Source organism: Morchella sextelata (genome assembly GCF_020137385.1).
Source record: "Morchella sextelata strain SCLS chromosome Unknown scls_11, whole genome shotgun sequence".
Taxonomy (NCBI): Eukaryota; Fungi; Ascomycota; class Pezizomycetes; order Pezizales; family Morchellaceae; genus Morchella; species Morchella sextelata.
In genome coordinates this window covers 1,601,347-1,620,523 of record NW_025408626.1, presented here as the reverse complement: position 1 = coordinate 1,620,523, position 19,177 = coordinate 1,601,347, and the positions used below count along the sequence as shown (strand labels likewise).

The window sequence follows — 19,177 nt, the reverse complement described above, 5'->3', positions numbered from 1 at the left end:
GGGGCAACAGCTTAGACAGCAGTCTGTTGGGCTCGGGCAGCAGCAAGATCTCGTTCAAACATTCTTCTCGCCCTTTCAGCCTCCGCTTCTATCTCTTGTAAATCCGTTGCATACTGAGCAAGACCATGTTGACACTGTTGGAGGAGTGCATAGGCTTCGGCTCCGATAACATCATTGACCTGTGGATGTTCTTGAAAAAAGGTTTGGAGGCCGTTACTGAGTTGTTGATAATCAATAGGAGCATGTTCCGACATTGTAAACTATGGTGTTGTATTGGTTGGCGATAGGGGACGCAACCTACGTATAACGTGGGTCTATGGACGATGGACTATAGTGCCAAGGAATACAACCGAGGCAAGAACGTAGTAGAAGATCTTCGTAGCTATGGACTATGGGGTGGTTCAATCCTGATCCGAGATCCAAGACGAGCCCTATGACGTAGCGTGGAACAAAAGTAATATTCGTGGAATAAATACAGAGGTTGCGTAAAGAAAGAAGGAAAGAAAGAAAACATATAAAGACACGAGACAACGCTTCCTTATATATCCAACCATAGTCCAACGATGACTAATACCTTCGCATAACAGAAACTAAAAGAACATAACAGAAACTCCAATTACAAATCCCAATCCGACTACACAATACCTCTCCTTCCCATTCCAATTCATCATCTAACCGAAATCCATAGTTGCCGTTACAATACCTGTGCGACACTCTTGCAACGGTTGGATAATCGTCGCCGTGCGGCGGAGGCTAAACGAAGAAATAAAAAGCCTTGGAATGTTACTACTACCTCGGCCCCTCGTCCCCCACCAGCAAATCCTGTTCCTGCTCCCCGTGCTGCCGCTCCAGTCGCTAATGTACCTGCTACGGAAAGTCATCCCTCGTCCCGCCCGGGAGGTGATGTACCAATGGATCTGTCTGGAGGACGTCGTCGCCCCTCCCCTGCCGAAAGAAATGCCCGCTTAGTTGAGGGCCGATGTTTTTATTGTGGAGGTGTTGGACATATGGTTAGGGATTGCCCCCAAGCGAGGGCAACTGGAAATCAACCAAGAAGACCTGTGATGAGGGGAGCAGCATTGACGGTAGAGGAAAATGATGGAAGCGATAATGAGTCGGCAAAAGATTTGTCCCTGCACTAAGTGGCTTAGCACAGGGACCGTTTAGGGATTTTTCTAGGATGTGTATTTCTGGTTTTTCGGTATCAGAGGAGGAAATGGATGGAAACCAACTTGTAGTAACTTGTTCGATTTCACAGAATAAAAATTCTTTCATCCCTACCTACGCTCTTATTGATACCGGAGCATCACGATACGCTTTCATTGACGAATCTTTTGCACGCCACAACAATCTTACAATGACCCCTCTTAAAATACCTCGCCATGTAGACGTTATAGACGGAAGGCCTATTAAATCAGGAAAAATCACCCATATTGTCGATGTCTCGCTGGACATTCATGGCCATCGGGAGACTGCGCCATGTTTTGTAACGAAGTTAGGACACTATCCGATTGTGATGGGGATACCTTGGATGCGACGTCATGATGTTACGATTCGACCAAAGGAAAATCTACTTACTTTTGACTCTCGGAGCTGTTGTCAACACTGTTCAATTAGTGGAACTGCAGTTATTGTTCATGGTATCTTGATTCCCTTACCGGAACACCATACAGTCATTGTTTCAGCAACTGAAAAATCTACAGTCGACATTGAACAACTAGTACCAAAGGAATTTCACCATCGTCTCCATATGTTTAAAGAATACGATGCTTCAATTCTCCCACCACATCGACCGTCCCATGATATTGAAATAGTATTGGAAGAAGGCAAACGACCACCATATGGACCTATATATGGATTATCTCAAATCGAGTTGAAGGCACTACGAGAATATCTTGATGAAAATTTACCCAAAGGATTTATTCGGGCTAGTGAGTCACCAGCGGGAGCACCTATATTATTTGTGAAGAAAAACGATGGAACCCTTCGACTTTGTGTTGATTATCGAGGTCTAAATGCAATCACAATCAAGAATCGATACCCACTACCATTGTTAAAGGAAACTCTAGCCAAGTTGTCAAGAGCACAATACTATACTAAGTTGGATTTGCGCTGGGGATATAATCAAATCAGAATAGCGGAAGGGGATGAATAGAAGACGGCATTCCGGACTCGATATGGACATTTCGAATATACAGTAATGCCGTTTGGATTAGCTAATGCCCCTGCTACCTTTCAACATTGGATCAATGATATCTTACGTCCCTACCTCGATCAATTCGTAACGGCATACTTAGACGATATCCTTATCTACTCCGAGACTCTATCAGAACATAAAGAACACATTCGAAAGGTTCTAAAGGTACTTGATGAGAATCATGTTCACCTTAAACCTGAAAAATTTGAATTTATGGTTCAAGAGACAAAATATCTTGGTTTAATTCTTACCCCGAATGGGAATAGAATGGACCCAAAGAAAGTTATCGATGTGTTAGAATGGTCCACACCGACGAATCTCCATGATGTTCAAGTATTTCTAGGATTTGCAAATTTCTATCGACGATTCATTCTAGGATATTCGAAAATTGTTGCTCCACTTACAGCCTTGACCAAGAAAAACGTTAAATTCGAATGGACGGATGATAGAGAGGAAGCATTTCAAACTTTGAAAAAGATGTTTACCATGGCACCGACACTAGTTCATTTTAATCCGGATCGAAAGATTGTGATAGAAACCGATGCATCTGATTATGTTTCAGCAGGAATCCTGTCTCAACGTGATGACGAAAGAATCCTACACCCAGTCGCTTTCTTCTCCAAGAAACATTCTCCTGCAGAATGTAACTATGAGATTTATGACAAAGAACTTTTAGCAATCATACCATGCTTCGAAGAATGGCGACATCACTTGGAGGGAGCTCAATTCCCAATTGAAGTTCTTAGCGACCATCGGAATCTTGAATATTTTATGACAACAAAATTATTAAATCGTCGACAAGCCCGTTGGTCCGAATTCCTTTCACGCTTCGATTTCGTTATACAATTTCGGCCAGGAAAACAGGGGACAAAACCAGATGCATTGACCAGAAGGTCAGGTGACCTACCTAAAGAGGGGGATGAACGGTTGACGCATCAGAGTCAAGTGATTTTGAAGCGAAAAAATTTGGATACAAAGCTAAGTTTGTTCGCGGGTTCTTTGTCAAATGAATCCGCTGAAGGAGCGTCCACTGTAGAGGAGTTATTTTCAAAAGCTTACCAAGTTGATAGTTTCCCAAATGAGATCCTCGCTATGCTTCGGAATGGCGTTCGCCACTCGAATAAAATTTCGCTTGCCGAATGTACGGAAGATAACAACGGTCGGCTACTTTACCGAGACACGCTATATGTACCAAATGACAATGACCTTCGGCTAAGGCTCCTAAAAGAACATCATGACAAACTATCCGCAGGACATCCGGGTAGAGCAAAGACATTGGAACTTCTAAACCGAGAATATTACTGGCCACAAATGCGAAAATATGTCGACCAGTATGTTAGGAATTGCAATGTATGTACCCGTAGCAAGGCACCACGCAATGCACCTTATGGAGTACTCCGCCCTATGCCGATACCTGAGGGACCGTGGATGGATATATCGATGGACTTTGTCACTGATCTCCCTGAGAGTGATGGATACAATGCAATCTTAGTTGTGGTGGATAGGTTAACTAAAATGCGACATTTAATACCAACAACTAAAGAGGCGGATTCAAGGGAAGTAGCGAGGTTATATATCGATAATGTTTGGAAGTTACATGGGTTACCAGATACTATTGTATCTGATCGAGGAACACAGTTCGTTGCAGAATTCTGGAGGTCGCTTTGTAATCGGTTGGAAATATCACCAAAATTCTCTACTGCATTTCACCCTCAAACAGATGGACAAACGGAAAGAATCAATGCCGTAATGGAACAGTACCTCCGAAGCTATGTTTCCTATCAACAGGACGATTGGACTCGAATGTTACCAATGGCTGAATTTGCGACAAACAATCATGCCTCTGAAACAACAAAAGTCTCCCCGTTTTATGCCAATTCGGGAAGAAATCCAAAAATGACTTTTGGCCCTTTGGAACATGGTCGAACGACGGCGGAGGATCAAGCTAATCGTATTGCAAAAGAAATGAAGGATGTAGTGGATTTTCTGAGAGAAGAAATGTTTCGAGCGCAAAGGATACAAGAAGAGTCAGCCAATAGGAATCGGACTCCAGCTCCTAGTTACTATTTGGGAGATAAAGTTTTCCTATCGACACGCCACATTCTAACGAAGCGGCCTTCTAAGAAATTCGATTGGAAACGTATTGGACCTTATAGCGTTAAACGAATTATCAATCCCTATGCTTACGAATTGGAACTTCCCCGGTCAATGAAGATTCATCCAGTATTTCATGTTTCGTTATTGTCCCCCGAAGCAAATGATCCTTTACCAGGACAACGACAATTACCACTGCCTCCGGTTAAGATCGAAGGGGAGGAAGAATGGGAAGCTGAAGATATTTTGGACTCGAGGAATCGGAGAGGGAAGTTTGAGTACTTGGTACGATATAAAGGATATGATGAAGCTTCCTGGCAACCACTGTCGGACCTTGAACATTCACCTGATATCGCCAAACGATTCCACGAGCGTTATCCAAAGAAACCTAAGCCTACCAGGAGGTAGGCCTTAGAGGGGGGCGTGATCTGTAACGGCAACCATGTATTTCGGCTAGGTAATAAATTGGAACGAGACGAGGAGGTATTGTGTAGTGGGAGTAGGATTTGTAATGGGGATTTCTGTTACGTTTTTTTGGTTTCTGTTACGCGAAGATATTAGTCATTATTGGACTTTGGTTGGATATATAAGGGGGCGTTACTTCGTGCTTTTACTTGTTTTCCTTCTTTCCTTCTTTCCTTACGCAACCTCTGTATTCTCCTTGCTCGCTAAGGCTCGCAAAACTTCCTGATATCAAACCTCGCTTCAAAAACACTTTATTTTTATTCCTCTCGGTTTTACCTGGTATACCATACCAGGCTGAGCCACTTCGTCCCCGATCGTACGGTCGCGTTTGTTGTTACTAGCGAAAGAAACACTACGAAAACTGGCTTCTAGCGAAGAATTCTCCAGCCTTGACCTCCCAAAGGGAAGGAAAAGAAACCTTTCCGAAACATCACTCTACGCCGCCAGAAGAACTGGACATTCAATTATGTCGCAACAAGCCTCGCTCCAGTCCTTTTTTACCCAGTCCTCCCAGCAAGGGTCAGCCCCTCCGCAGAACAGGAATACTCCAGTTCCCGACCCAACCCCATCCGGAGCTCAGGAACAGGAGTTCTCCTCGACCTTTGCAACAGAATCCGACTACAACGACCCATACCAACCGAGAATTGACTACCTCTACCCAAGCATCGTTCCCCTGGACACTCACACCCAGACGGACCTGAACTACATTACCTGGGCCATTAGACATGCCACCAGCCGGATCTGCCCACCCACTGACAGGATGGAAATTATCGAAGAGCAAACGACTACACTCCGGAGAACAGTGGATACACTGAGGCACCAAATCGAGGCGCAGACAACTATGATCACCAGTATGCACTCGGCGATCCATCTTCTCCTCAACAAACAACCACAACCGCAGCAACCGCAACAACCACAACAAAACCAACAGCAGCATCAACAGCAACAACAGCGAAAACAACAACCGCAGGGACAGAGAATGCCCCCTCCAGCGGTCCCTCAAATAATTCCCCAAGCAGCGCCTCAGGCAGCTCCTCAGGCCCCCCCACCCGCACCCCAACAAGCCCCACCCCGTGGATGGAAAGCAGGCACCTGGGCCGCCGTGGCCTCGGCACCCGGTCCTGCTCAAGGAAATTTCCAGGTTGTGGAGAGAAGGAAGAAGTCCGCAAAGCCAAAAGCGGACCCTCTCTTCAAGCCAGAATATACAAAAATCAACAGAGAAATCATTGTTGAAACCACTGCCCCATCCGACGTCAATCCCTCCGAGATCAGGACCCTAGTTAATGCAAGAATTCAGGACGAATCCTGCCACTTTATTTCAGCAAGGAGAACACCCAAGGACAACTTCATCCTGGAAACAAAGTTTGTCACCCCAGCAACAAAGGCAATGGAGTATGCCAAAGAAATTGAGGAGGCTCTCCTCACCCTACAAGTACCAGTCGCCATTATCAGGGCAAACTCCAAATGGTCAAAGTTCCTCATTCACGGAATCCCCACAACGGTCGGAGAAGGCGTCGAGGCAGGACAACTGGTAGCATCCGAAATTAGAAGCAACTATGGAGATAACTTTCAACTTGCCCAGGTTCCCCGCTGGATCTCCAGAGCAGAGACTCGAATGGAGAAAACCCATTCATCAATGGTCATCGCGCTCCCAGGACAAGTTACAATGGAAACACTAGGAGTTAAGTTCCTATCCCTCTTTAACCGAAGCTGCCACATCGAGGCCTTCCTCCCAACCTTCCCAGACACCCAATGCGCGAAGTGCCTCGAATACGGTCACCGCCAGGAGAAATGCAAAAACAACGGGAGATGCGGTCACTGTGCCGGAGACCATCTCACCAGCTTCCACCCATGCAATCAATGCCAGGGAGGATATAGATGCACCCACACTCCAATCAGATGCCTGAACTGCAAAGGAATCCATAAGGCCTCCGACCCAGCATGCCCCGAAAGAGTTAAACGCCGATTCCTTAACAAAGGAAAAGAAAACGCCCCACCCGCCCAAGACCCACCGGCCGCACCCGTCCAAGAGTCGATAGTTCAAGTACCAGCCACCGCCCCAGTCGGAGCTACACCCGTTCCCGAAGAGGACCAACCCATGACAAATAATGCTTAGGCCTCGAACCACCGCGCTCGCACACCAACTCAATTGTGCACGGAGCGAACTCATTACCAAGGCGGCGGTAGAAGAAGCGGAATCAGACTCTAGTATTTATTTCCTATTATTACAAGAACCATGGACCTCAGCAGAGGGATACCCACCAGAATCGAACCTCTTTTATATTTTTACAGCCAGCAATACCAATACAAAATGCGCAACATACATCCGCAAACATGCCAACCTTAAACCAAAACACCACTACACACACGATAATTTCATAGTATCGATTACGGTAGAAATCCAGAACAAGAAAACCCAAATCCTAAACATATACTCCCCAGGCCGAAGTGGCCCCTTCGCTCAGATAGCAAGTACAATCCAAACCCTTGATAATTGTCTAGTAATGGGAGACTTCAACTGCCACCATCAAATGTGGTACGGAGTAAATTCACATGAATACAGAAACAATATCCGAGCAGACCGCGTCAATGGTGCTCGACTAAAACGGTGGATAACCCGACAGAAACTGTCCCTCCTGAACGAACCAGGCGTCTTTACGCACTTCCCCAGAGACAGAGGGAAAAGGCCCACAACCATCGACCTTACATTTGTAAAAGGCCCAATACTCGATCACAACCTACGATGGAGCACTGAACCCTACGGAGCGGGCTCAGACCATGGGAGAACCTCCGTTCACCTACACTTGGAGAAACCACCTTTTGTACCAAGACGAATGTGGCGACAAACAGACTGGAAGCTATTGGAAAACCACATGTCAAACATTTCCATCCCTGCAGAGGCATGGGAAACCAAGGAACTTACGGAACAGACGGTTGATTTCTTTCTAGAACTGGTCAGGTCAACAGTCAGCATAGTAACACCGCTCTCGAAGGAGGGGGTAAGAGCCAACTCCTGGTGGTCAGATGAAATGAAACAAATGAAGGCAAAGGTAAATGCAGCAGAAAGGAAGGCGAGAAACACAGGGAAACCCAATCACGTGGAGGAACACCGGAAGGCTTGCAGAGAATGGACAGTCATGATCCGGAAAGCAAAAGCGGACCAGCGGGAAAAGACGATGAACGAGGCGAAAGGTAGTGAAGTCTGGAGAATCCTAAACGTAGGAAGAAGAAGAGACACAATCATACCAACCATACAAGGTGAAGAAACGTTTGCGGGGAAGTGTCAAGCTCTAAGAGCCCAACTTTTCCCCTCGAAACGGACGTCCCCCGACCATCCCCCCCTAAACATTAGACCCCCATCTTTTGACCTTAGCAACACCTTCGACATAGTCACCCCCGAAGAACTTAATAAAGCAATCGACTCCTGTCCAGCGCACTCGGCGACCGGCCCGGATGGCATTCCTTATACCTTTATTAAAGCAATAGTCAAAGCAAACACAACTCTAATCCAAGACATGTTCTCCGCCATGCTCCGGCACGGCGTACACCCAGTGGAATGGAAAATAGCTAAGTGTATCCCGATCCCGAAACCCGGTAAAGCAAACTATCATGAAGCAAAAGCCTACCGGCCCATTTCCCTTCTACAATGCTTCAGCAAAATCCTGGAGAAGATAGTGGCCCAAAGACTCTGCACCGCTGGAGAAATTCTAGGCACACTCTCAGCGAATCAATTTGGAGGAAGACCAACCATCTCGGCAATCGACGCCCTGCTGAGAACCTTAACGCCAATACAACAAAACCTACTACTGAAAAACAGCACCGGAGTCGCTCGGCGAGACAGACCAGCGATCCTAACCAATGACATCCAAGGAGCTTTTAACTGCGTTGACCACCTACTCCTCGCGGAAATCATGCAACAACAAAAATTCCCTACCTACTTAACAGAATGGTGCAAGGAATTCAATACCGGCAGAAAACTACAGTTTCAATTCAACCATGAGCTAGAAGAACCACAGCCCTATGATTCTGGAGTGCCGCAAGGTAGCCCCATGTCCCCGGTGCTATTCATGATCTATGCTGGAGTAATTCTAGACCCAACAAGCAGCCCGAGAGAGATGGACACTACTTACATCGATGACGACGCACTGGTACAAATATCCAAAACACCTGGCTTCACAATCAAGAGAATGGAGGAACGAATGAGAGAGAGACTAATAAAAGCTGAGCCACTCCAAATTAAATACGACCCGGATAAATCCGACCTGATCTTCTTCCGGCCCACCACATCATCCACACAACAGCCACGACTTCCGGTCAAAGTTAACAATATCAATATACACCCTAAGGAAAGACTGAAATATGTAGGAGTCTGGATAGATCCGACCCTCTCCTTCCGGCCCCACATCGAAGCAGCGATTGCAAAAGGCCTTAAAGCCCTCTACCAGATTCGATACACAGCCCGCTTGCCAGGCATAACGGTCAAAACAATCCATCATATCATAACACAAGGCTTCCTTCCAAGCCTACTCTACGGATCCGAGGCTTGGTGGACCGGCGCAGACCACATTATAAGATCCCTCGAACCACTATATAATGAAGCGGCCCGGATCATCACCGGCCTACCACGATGGACCAAAAGAGCTAAACTCCTCCGAGAAGCAGGCCTACCCCCCTTAGAACACCTCCTGACATACCGCTCAAGAAAGTACGGAACCAGAATACTCTGCTCCGAGGCAACCCACCCCAACAATGAATCCCTGATCGAGCTCCTCCCTTACAAAGAAGCAAATATCAAAGGAACAGGCCTACACCGAATCGCTTCCCTACTACTCCCATACCAGACTCCCGGAAATGCGAGAGATAAGTGGAACCAAAACAAACTACTACGCGACCACCTGTTGGAAGAATGGAACACACAATCAATACCGAACTACCACCACCGGGGGGAATTCCGCCCCCCTCCCAAGATAGCGAAACTCACCCTTACGGAAGCAAAAAAAGTATTTCGAATCCGGTGCCAAACCACCCGAATCGACAAACACGCAGTATATACAGACCCCGAACCATGCCAGTGTGGTACGGAAAACTCAGCGAAACACATACTCATGGAATGCCCGGCGTGGGCTCGAATCCGTACCCCCCTGATAGAAAAGATCCCCGGAGCGATGACCTGGGAAAACTGGATGTTTACAAACTTGAAAACGGACCTTATCTTACAATTTGCAAAAAACTCTCAACTCTCGAAGTGGTACGAGTCGGCGGAAGCGGAGGCGGACCTAGAAGAGGGGATGGAAGAAAATGATTAAGGACGGGATTAGGAAAGGGTGGTTTCCTTTGTACCTTTTTAACTTTGGTTTTATTTCGTTTTGATGGATCCAGCGCCAGAGTTCGCTGAGATATGTTATTTCTCCTTGTCGTTGGGATTGTTTCTGGTTGAGTGTCGTTCTGGAAATTTCCTTATTTTTGTTGATGTTCGTTCGTGTTTGCTTTTGTTTGTGTTTGTTTGTTTGTGTTTGTTGTTTTCTTTTCTTTCGTTCTTTTGTTTGGTTCGTGTTTTTAGGCGGTCGGGTCGGTGTGCGATAAGTCTTGTACTTCAAAGCAATATAAGTTTCTTCTTCTTCTTCTTCTGTATTCTCCTTGCTCGCTAAGGCTCGCAAAACTTCCTGATATCAAACCTCGCTTCAAAAACACTTTATTTTTATTCCTCTCGGTTTACCCTGGTATACCATACCAGGCTGAGCCACTTTGTCCCCGATCGTACGGTCGCGTTCTGTTTGTTCCAAGCGAAAGAAACCTACGAAAACTGGCTTCCAGTGAAGAATTCTCCAGCCTCGGCCTCCCGAAAGGAAGGAAAAGAAACCTATCCGAAACATCACTCTGCGCCGCCAGAAGAACTGGACATTCAATTATGTCGCAACAAGCCTCGCTCCAGTCCTTTTTCACCCAATCTTCCCAGCAAGGGACAGCCCCTCCGCAGAACAGGAATACTCCGGTTCCCGATCCAACCCCTTCCGGAGCTCAGGGACAAGAATTCTCCTCGACCTTTGCATCACAATCCGACTACAACGACCCATACCAACCGAGAATTGACTACCTCTACCCAAGCATCGTTCCCCAGGACACTCACACCCAGACGGACCTGAACTACATTACCTGGGCCATCAGACATGCCACCAGCCGAATCTGCCCACCCACCGACAGGATGGAAATCCTCGAAGAGCAAACGACCACACTCCGGAGAACAGTGGATACACTGAAACACCAAATCGAAGCGCAGACAAACATGATCACCAGTATGCACTCGGCGATCCACCTTCTCCTCAACAAACAACCACAACCGCAGCAACCGCAGCAACCACAACAACAGCAACAACAGCAACAACAGCGAAAACAACAACCGCAGGGACAGAGAATGCCCCCTCCAGCGGTCCCCCAAACAGTTCCCCAAGCAGCGCCTCAGGCAGCTCCTCAGGCCCCCCCACCCGCACCCCCCCAACAAGCCCCACCCCGTGGATGGAAAGCAGGCACCTGGGCCGCCGTGGCCTCGGCCCCCGGCCCTGCCCAAGGAAATTTCCAGGTGGTTGAGAGAAGAAAGAAGTCTGCAAAACCAAAAGCGGATCCTCTCTTCAAGCCAGAATACACCAAAATCAACAGAGAAATCATTGTCGAAACCACTGCCCCATCCGACGTCAATCCCTCCGAGATCAGGACCCTAGTCAATTCAAGAATTCAGGACGAAGCCTGCCACTTCATTTCAGCAAGGAGAACACCCAAGGATAACTTTATCCTGGAAACAAAGTTCGTCACCCCAGCATCGAAGGCAATGGAATATGCCAAAGAAATTGAGGAGGCTCTCCTCACCCTACAAGTACCAGTCGCTACCATCCGGGCAAACTCCAAATGGTCAAAGTTCCTTATTCACGGAATCCCCACGACGATCGGAGAAGGCGTCGAGGCAGGACAACTGGTAGCATCCGAAATTAGAAGCAACTATGGAGAGAACTTCCAACTTGCCCAGGTTCCCCGCTGGATCTCCAGAGCAGAGACTCGAATGGAGAAAACCCACTCATCAATGGTCATCGCGCTCCCAGGACAAGTTACAATGGAATCACTAGGAGTTAAGTTCCTATCCCTCTTTAACCGAAGCTGCCACATCGAGGCCTTCCTCCCAACCTTCCCAGACACCCAATGCGCAAAGTGCCTCGAATATGGCCACCGCCAGGAGAAATGCAAAAACAACGGGAGATGCGGTCACTGTGCCGGAGACCATCTCACCAGCTTCCACCCATGCAATCAATGCCAGGGAGGATACAGATGCACCCACACCCCAATCAGATGTCTGAACTGCAAAGGAATCCATAAGGCCTCCGACCCAGCATGCCCCGAAAGAGTCAAACGCCGATTCCTTAACAAAGGAAAAGAAAACGCCCCACCCGTTCAAGACCCACCGGCCGTACCCGTCCAGGAGTCGATAGTTCAAGTACCAGCCACCGCCCCAGTCGGAGCCACACCCGTTCCCGAAGATGACCAACCCATGACAAATAATGCTTAGTTCTCGAACCACCGCGCTCGCACACCAACTCAATTGTGCACGGAGCGAACTCATTACCAAGGCGGCGGTAGAAGAAGCGGAAACAGACGCTAGTATTTATTTCCTATTATTACAAGAACCATGGACCTCAGCAGAGGGATACCCACCAGAATCGAATCTCTTTTATATTTTTACAGCCAGCAATACCAATACAAAATGCGCAACATACGTCCGCAAACATGCCAACCTCAAACCAAAACACCACTACACACACGATAATTTCATAGTATCGATTACGGTAGAAATCCAGAACAAAAAGACCCAAATCCTAAATATATACTCCCCAGGCCGAAGTGGCCCCTTCGCTCAGATAGCAAGTACAATCCAAACCCTTGATAATTGTTTAATAATGGGAGACTTCAACTGCCACCATCAAATGTGGTACGGAGTAAATTCACATGAATACAGAAACAATATTCGAGCAGACCGCGTCAATGGTGCACGACTAAAACGGTGGATAACCCGACAGAAACTGTCCCTCCTGAACGAACCAGGCGTCTTTACGCATTTCCCCAGAGACAGAGGGAAAAGGCCCACAACCATCGACCTTACATTTGTAAAAGGCCCAATACTCGATCACAACCTACGATGGAGCACTGAACCCTACGGAGCGGGCTCAGACCATGAGAGAACCTCCGTTCACCTACACTTGGAGAAACCACCTTTTGTACCAAGACGAATGTGGCGACAAACAGACTGGAAACTATTGGAAAACCACATGTCAAACATTTCCATCCCTGCAGAGGCATGGGAAACCAAGGAACTCACGGAACAGACTGTTGATTTCTTTCTAGATCTGGTCAGGTCAACAGTCAACATAGTAACACCGCTCTCGAAGGAGGGGGTAAGAGCCAACTCCTGGTGGTCAGATGAAATGAAACAAATGAAGGCAAAGGTAAATGCAGCAGAAAGGAAGGCGAGGAACACAAGGAAACCCAATCACGTGGAGGAACACCGGAAGGCTTGCAGAGAATGGACAGTCATGATCCGGAAAGCAAAAGCGGACCAGCGGGAAAAGACGATGAACGAGGCGAAAGGTAGTGAAGTCTGGAGAATCCTAAACGTAGGAAGAAGAAGAGACACAATCATACCAACCATACAAGGTGAAGAAACGTTCACGGGGAAGTGCCAAGCTCTAAGAGCCCAACTTTTCCCCTCGAAACGGACGTCCCCCGACCACCCCCCCCTAAACATTAGACCCCCTTCTTTTGACCTTAGCAACACCTTCGACATAGTCACCCCCGAAGAACTTAATAAAGCAATTGACTCCTGTCCAGCGCACTCAGCTACCGGCCCGGATGGCATTCCTTATACCTTTATTAAAGCAATAGTCAAAGCAAACACAACTCTAATCCAAGATATGTTCTCCGCCATGCTCCGGCACGGCGTACACCCAGCGGAATGGAAAATAGCTAAGTGTATCCCGATCCCGAAACCCGGTAAAGCAAACTATCATGAAGCAAAAGCCTACCGGCCCATTTCCCTTCTACAATGCTTCAGCAAAATCCTGGAAAAGATAGTGGCCCAAAGACTCTGCACCGCTGGAGAAATTCTAGGCACACTCTCAGCGAATCAATTTGGAGGAAGACCAACCATCTCGGCAATCGACGCCCTGCTGAGAACCTTAACGCCAATACAACAAAACCTACTACTGAAAAACAGTACCGGAGTCGCTCGGCGAGACAGGCCAGCGATCCTAACCAACGATATCCAAGGAGCATTTAACTGCGTCGACCACCTACTCCTCGCGGAAATCATGCAACAACAAAAATTCCCTACCTATTTAACAGAATGGTGCAAGGAATTCAATACCGGCAGAAAACTACAGTTTCAATTCAACCATGAGCTAGAAGAGCCACAGCCCTATGATTCTGGAGTGCCGCAAGGTAGCCCCATGTCCCCGGTGCTATTTATGATCTATGCTGGAGTAATCCTGGACCCAACAAGCAGCCCGAAAGAGATGGACACTACTTACATCGATGACGACGCGCTGGTACAAATATCCAAAACACCAGGCTTCACAATCAAGAGAATGGAGGAACGAATGAGAGAGAGACTAATAAAAGCTGAACCACTCCAAATTAAATACGACCCGGATAAATCCGATCTGATCTTCTTCCGACCCACCACATCATCCACACAACAACCACGACTTCCGGTCAAAGTTAACAATATCAATATACACCCCAAGGAAAGACTGAAATATGTAGGAGTCTGGATAGATCCGACCCTCTCCTTCCGGCCCCACATCGAAGCAGCGATCGCAAAAGGCCTTAAAGCCCTCCACCAGATTCGGTACACCGCCCGCCTGCCAGGAATAACGGTTAAAACAATCCATCACATTATAACACAAGGCTTCCTCCCAAGTCTACTCTACGGATCCGAGGCTTGGTGGACTGGCGCAGACCACATTATAAGATCCCTCGAACCACTATACAATGAAGCGGCCCGGGTCATCACCGGCCTACCACGATGGACCAAAAGAACCAAACTCCTCCGAGAAGCAGGCTTACCCCCCTTAGAACATCTCCTGACATATCGCTCAAGAAAGTACGGAACTAGAATACTCTGCACCGACGCAACCCATCCCAACAATGAATCTCTGATCGAGCTCCTCCCATACAGAGAAGCAAATATCAAAGGAACAGGCTTACACCGAATCGCCTCCTTACTACTCCCATACCAGACCCCCGGAAATGCGAGAGATAAGTGGAACCAAAACAAACTGCTACGCGACCACCTGTTGGAAGAATGGAACACACAACCAATACCGGACTACCATCACCGGGGGGAATTCCGCCCCCCTTCCAAGATTGCGAAACTCACCCTAACGGAAGCAAAAAAAGTATTTCGGATCCGGTGCCAAACCACCCGAGTCGACAAACACGCAGTATACACAGACCCCGAACCATGCCAGTGTGGGATGGAAAACTCAGCAAAACATATACTTATGGAATGCCCAGCATGGGCTCGAATCCGCGCCCCTCTGATAGAGAAGATCCCCGGAGCGAGGACCTGGGAAAACTGGATGTTTACAAACCTGAGAACGGACCTCATCCTACAATTTGCGAAACAATCTCAACTCTCGAAATGGTACGAGTCGGCGGAGGCGGAGGCGGACCTGGAAGAGGGGATGGAAGAAAATGACCGGGAACGGGATTAGGAAGGGGAGTTTCCTTTTACTCTTTAAAAATTGTTTTTATTCTTTGATTTGATGGATCCAGCGCTCGAGTCCGCTGAGATAAGTTATCTTTCCTTGTCGTTGGACTTTCTGGTTGAAGGGTTGTTCTGGATTTTCCTTGTTATTGTTCGTGCTTGTTTGTGCTTGTTTTGTCTTTGTTCTTGTTCTTGTTTGTTTGCGTTTGCGTTTGTGGTTTTTCTTTCTTTCTTTCTTTTGTTCGGTTCGGTTTGGTTCGTGTTTTTAGGCGGTTGGGTCGGTGTGCGATAAGTCTTGTACTTCAAAGCAATATAAGTTTCTTCTTCTTCTTCTTCTGTATTCTACCGGCTCGCTAAGGCTCGCAAAACTTCCTGACAATAAACCTCGCTTCAAAAACACTTTATTTTACTCCTCTTGGTTTACCCTGGTATACCATACCAGGCTGAGCCACTTCGTCCCTGACCGTACGGTCGCGTTTGTTGTTCCTAGCGAAAGAAACACCACGAAAACTGGCTTCCAGCGAAGAATTCTCCAGCCTTGACCTCCCGAAAGGAAGGAAAAGAAACTTATCTGAAACATCACTCTACGCCGCCAGAAGAACTGGACATTCAATCATGTCGCAGCAAGCTTCACTTCAGTCCTTCTTCACCCAATCTTCCCCGCAAGGGGCAGACCCCCCACAGAACAGGAACACTCAGGATCCCGACCCAACCCCATCCGGAGCTCAGGAACAGGAATTCTCCTCGACCTTTGCAACAGAATCCGACTACAACGACCCCTATCAACCAAGAGTTGACTACCTCTACCCGAGCATTGTTCCCCAGGACACTCACACCCAGACGGACCTGAACTATATTACCTGGGCCATCAGACATGCCACCAGCCGGATCTGCCCGCCCTCCGACAGGATTGAAATCCTCGAAGAGCAAACGACTACACTCCGGAGAACAGTGGATACACTGAAACATCAAATCGAGGCGCAGACAAACATGATCACCAATATGCATTCGGCGATCCACGCGCTCCTCAATAAACAACCACAACCGCAGCAACCGCAGCAACCGCAACAACAGCAACAACAGCAACAACAGCGAAAACCACAACAACCGCAAGGACAGAGAATGCCCCCTCCAGCGGTCCCACAAACAGTTCCCCAAGCAGCGCCATAGGCAGCTCCTCAGGCCCCCCCACCCACACCCCCCCAACAAGCCCCACCCCATGGATGGAAAGCAGGCACCTGGGCCGCCGTGGCCTCGGCAGCCGTCCCTGCCCAGAAATTCCAGTTGGTCGAAAGAAAGAAGCCTGCAAAGCCAAAAGCGGACCCCATCTTCAAACCAGAGTACACCAAAATCAACAGAGAAATCATTGTTGAAACCACTGCCCCATCCGACGTCAACTCCTCCGAGATCAGGACCTTGGTCAATGCAAGAATCCAGGACGAATCCTGCCACTTCATCTCAGCAAGGAGAACAGCCAAGGATAACTTCATCTTGGAAACAAAATTCGTTACCCCTGCAACAAAGGCAATGGAATATGCCAAAGAAATTGAGGAGGCCCTCCTCACCCTACAGATACCGGTCGCTGTCATCCGCACTAACTCTAAATGGTCAAAGTTTCTCCTCCATGGAATCCCCACAACGGTCGGGGAGGGCATTGAGGCGGGACAATTGGTAGCATCAGAAATCAGAAGCAACTATGGAGAGAACTTCCAACTTGCCCAGGTTCCCCGCTGGATCTCCAGAGCAGAGACTCGAATGGAGAAAACCCACTCGTCAATGGTCATCGCGCTCACAGGACAAATTACAATGGAAACACTAGGAGTTAAATTCCTATCCCTCTTCAACCGAAACTGCCACATTGAGGCTTTCCTCCCAACCTTCCCGGATACCCAGTGTGCGAAGTGCTTCGAATACGGCCACCGCCAGGAGAAATGTAAGAACAATGGGAAATGCGGCCACTGCGCCGGAGATCACCTCACCAGTTTCCACCCATGCAATCAATGCCAGGGAGGATATAGATGCACCCATACCCCAATCAGATGTCTGAACTGCAAAGGAGCTCATAAGGCCTCCGACCCAGCATGCCCCGAAAGGGCCAAGCGCCGATTCCTCAACAAAGGGAAGGAAAATGCCCCACCCGCTCAAGACCCACCGGTCGCACCCGTTCAAGAGTTGCTTCCAATAGTTCAAGTACCAGCTACCGCCCCGGTTGGAGCCACACCCGTTCCCGAAGACGACCAACACATGACAAATAATGCTTAGGCCTCGAACCACCGCGCTCGCACACCAACTCAATTGTGCACGGAGCGAAGTTATCACCAAGGCGGCGGTAGAAGAAGCGGAAACAGACGCTAGCATTTATTTCCTATTATTACAAGAACCATGGACCTCAGCAGAGGGATACCCACCAGAATCAAATCTCTTTTATATTTTCACAGCCAGCAACACCAACACAAAATGTGCAACATACGTCCGCAAACATGCCAACCTCAAACCAAAACACCATTACACATACGATAATTTCATAGTATCGATTACGGTAGAAATCCAGAACAAGAAAACCCAAATCCTAAATATATACTCCCCAGGCCGAAGCGGCCCCTTTGCCCAAATAGCAAAAACAATCCAAACCCTCGACAACTGCCTAGTAATGGGAGACTTCAACTGCCATCATCAAATGTGGTACGGAGTAATATCACATGAATATAGGAACAACATCCGAGCAGACCGCGCCAACGGTGCACGACTAAAACAATGGATAACCCGACAGAAACTGACCCTCCTGAATGAACCAGGCGTCTTTACACATTTCCCCAAAGACAGAGGGAAAAGGCCTACAATCATCGACCTTACATTTGTGAAAGGCCCAACCCTCGACCACAATCTACGATGGAGCACTGAGCCCTACAGAGCAGGCTCAGACCACGGGAGAACCTCCGTTCATCTACACTTGGAAAAACCACCATTTGTACCAAGACGGATGTGGAGACAAACAGACTGGAAGCTATTGGAGAACCACATGTCAAACATTTTCCTCCCTGCAGAGGCATGGGAAACTAAGGAACATACGGAACAAACTGTCGATTTCTTCCTAGAACTGGTCAGGTCAATAATCAGTATAGTAACCTCACTCTCGAAGGAGGGGGTAAGAGCCAGCTCCTGGTGGTCAGACGAGATGAAACAAATGAAGGCAAGGGTAAATGCGGCAGAAAGGAAGGCGAGAAATACAAGGAAACCCAACCATGTGGAGTAGCACCGGAAGGCATGCAGAGAATGGACAGTCATGATCCGGAAAGCAAAAGTGGACCAGCGGGAAAAGACGATAAACGAGGCGAAAGGTAGTGAGGTCTGGAGAATCCTAAACGCAGGAAGGAGAAGAGACACAATTATACCAACCATACAAGGTGAAGAAACGTTTGCGGGGAAGTGTCAAGCTCTAAGAGCCCAACTTTTCCCCTCAAAACGGACGTCCCCCGACCATCCCCCCCTAAACATTAGACCCCCCTCTTTTGACCTTAGCAACACCTTCGACATAGTCAACCCCGAAGAACTTAATAAAGCAATCGACTCCTGTCCAGCGCACTCGGCGACCGGCCCGGATGGTATTCCATACACATTTATTAAAGCAATAGTCAGAGCAAACACAACTCTAATTCAGGACATGTTCTCCGCCA

General features: G+C 47.9%; 9 protein-coding genes across 9 annotated transcripts; 8 read left to right on the top strand and 1 right to left on the bottom strand.

The window, feature by feature from the left end:
- Positions 1–71: 71 nt before the first annotated feature.
- On the bottom strand, positions 72–254 carry H6S33_001848 (uncharacterized protein; the record flags this gene model as incomplete). Its single annotated transcript, XM_044833220.1, has 1 exon — positions 72–254. A coding segment is annotated over one exon (183 nt), but the record flags the coding sequence as incomplete, so codon positions are not given.
- A 434-nt stretch (positions 255–688) lies between these two features.
- H6S33_001847 (uncharacterized protein) lies at positions 689–1,142 on the top strand (the record flags this gene model as incomplete). The annotated part of the gene is made up of 1 exon (XM_044833219.1): positions 689–1,142. A coding segment is annotated over one exon (454 nt), but the record flags the coding sequence as incomplete, so codon positions are not given.
- Positions 1,143–1,216: 74 nt separating this feature from the next.
- H6S33_001846 (uncharacterized protein) lies at positions 1,217–2,155 on the top strand (the record flags this gene model as incomplete). The annotated part of the gene is made up of 1 exon (XM_044833218.1): positions 1,217–2,155. One exon carries the CDS (start codon positions 1,217–1,219, stop codon positions 2,153–2,155), a length of 939 nt encoding a protein of 312 aa, XP_044693907.1.
- Positions 2,156–2,200: 45 nt separating this feature from the next.
- H6S33_001845 (uncharacterized protein) lies at positions 2,201–4,699 on the top strand (the record flags this gene model as incomplete). Its single annotated transcript, XM_044833217.1, has 1 exon — positions 2,201–4,699. One exon carries the CDS (start codon positions 2,201–2,203, stop codon positions 4,697–4,699), a length of 2,499 nt encoding a protein of 832 aa, XP_044693906.1.
- Positions 4,700–5,222: 523 nt separating this feature from the next.
- On the top strand, positions 5,223–6,787 carry H6S33_001844 (uncharacterized protein; the record flags this gene model as incomplete). The annotated part of the gene is made up of 1 exon (XM_044833216.1): positions 5,223–6,787. A coding segment is annotated over one exon (1,565 nt), but the record flags the coding sequence as incomplete, so codon positions are not given.
- Positions 6,788–6,872: 85 nt separating this feature from the next.
- Positions 6,873–10,062, top strand: H6S33_001843 (uncharacterized protein; the record flags this gene model as incomplete). Its single annotated transcript, XM_044833215.1, has 1 exon — positions 6,873–10,062. A coding segment is annotated over one exon (3,190 nt), but the record flags the coding sequence as incomplete, so codon positions are not given.
- A 602-nt stretch (positions 10,063–10,664) lies between these two features.
- On the top strand, positions 10,665–12,223 carry H6S33_001842 (uncharacterized protein; the record flags this gene model as incomplete). Its single annotated transcript, XM_044833214.1, has 1 exon — positions 10,665–12,223. A coding segment is annotated over one exon (1,559 nt), but the record flags the coding sequence as incomplete, so codon positions are not given.
- An 85-nt stretch (positions 12,224–12,308) lies between these two features.
- H6S33_001841 (uncharacterized protein) lies at positions 12,309–15,510 on the top strand (the record flags this gene model as incomplete). Its single annotated transcript, XM_044833213.1, has 1 exon — positions 12,309–15,510. A coding segment is annotated over one exon (3,202 nt), but the record flags the coding sequence as incomplete, so codon positions are not given.
- Positions 15,511–16,118: 608 nt separating this feature from the next.
- H6S33_001840 (uncharacterized protein) lies at positions 16,119–16,652 on the top strand (the record flags this gene model as incomplete). Its single annotated transcript, XM_044833211.1, has 1 exon — positions 16,119–16,652. A coding segment is annotated over one exon (534 nt), but the record flags the coding sequence as incomplete, so codon positions are not given.
- Between the last annotated feature and the right edge of the window lie 2,525 nt (positions 16,653–19,177).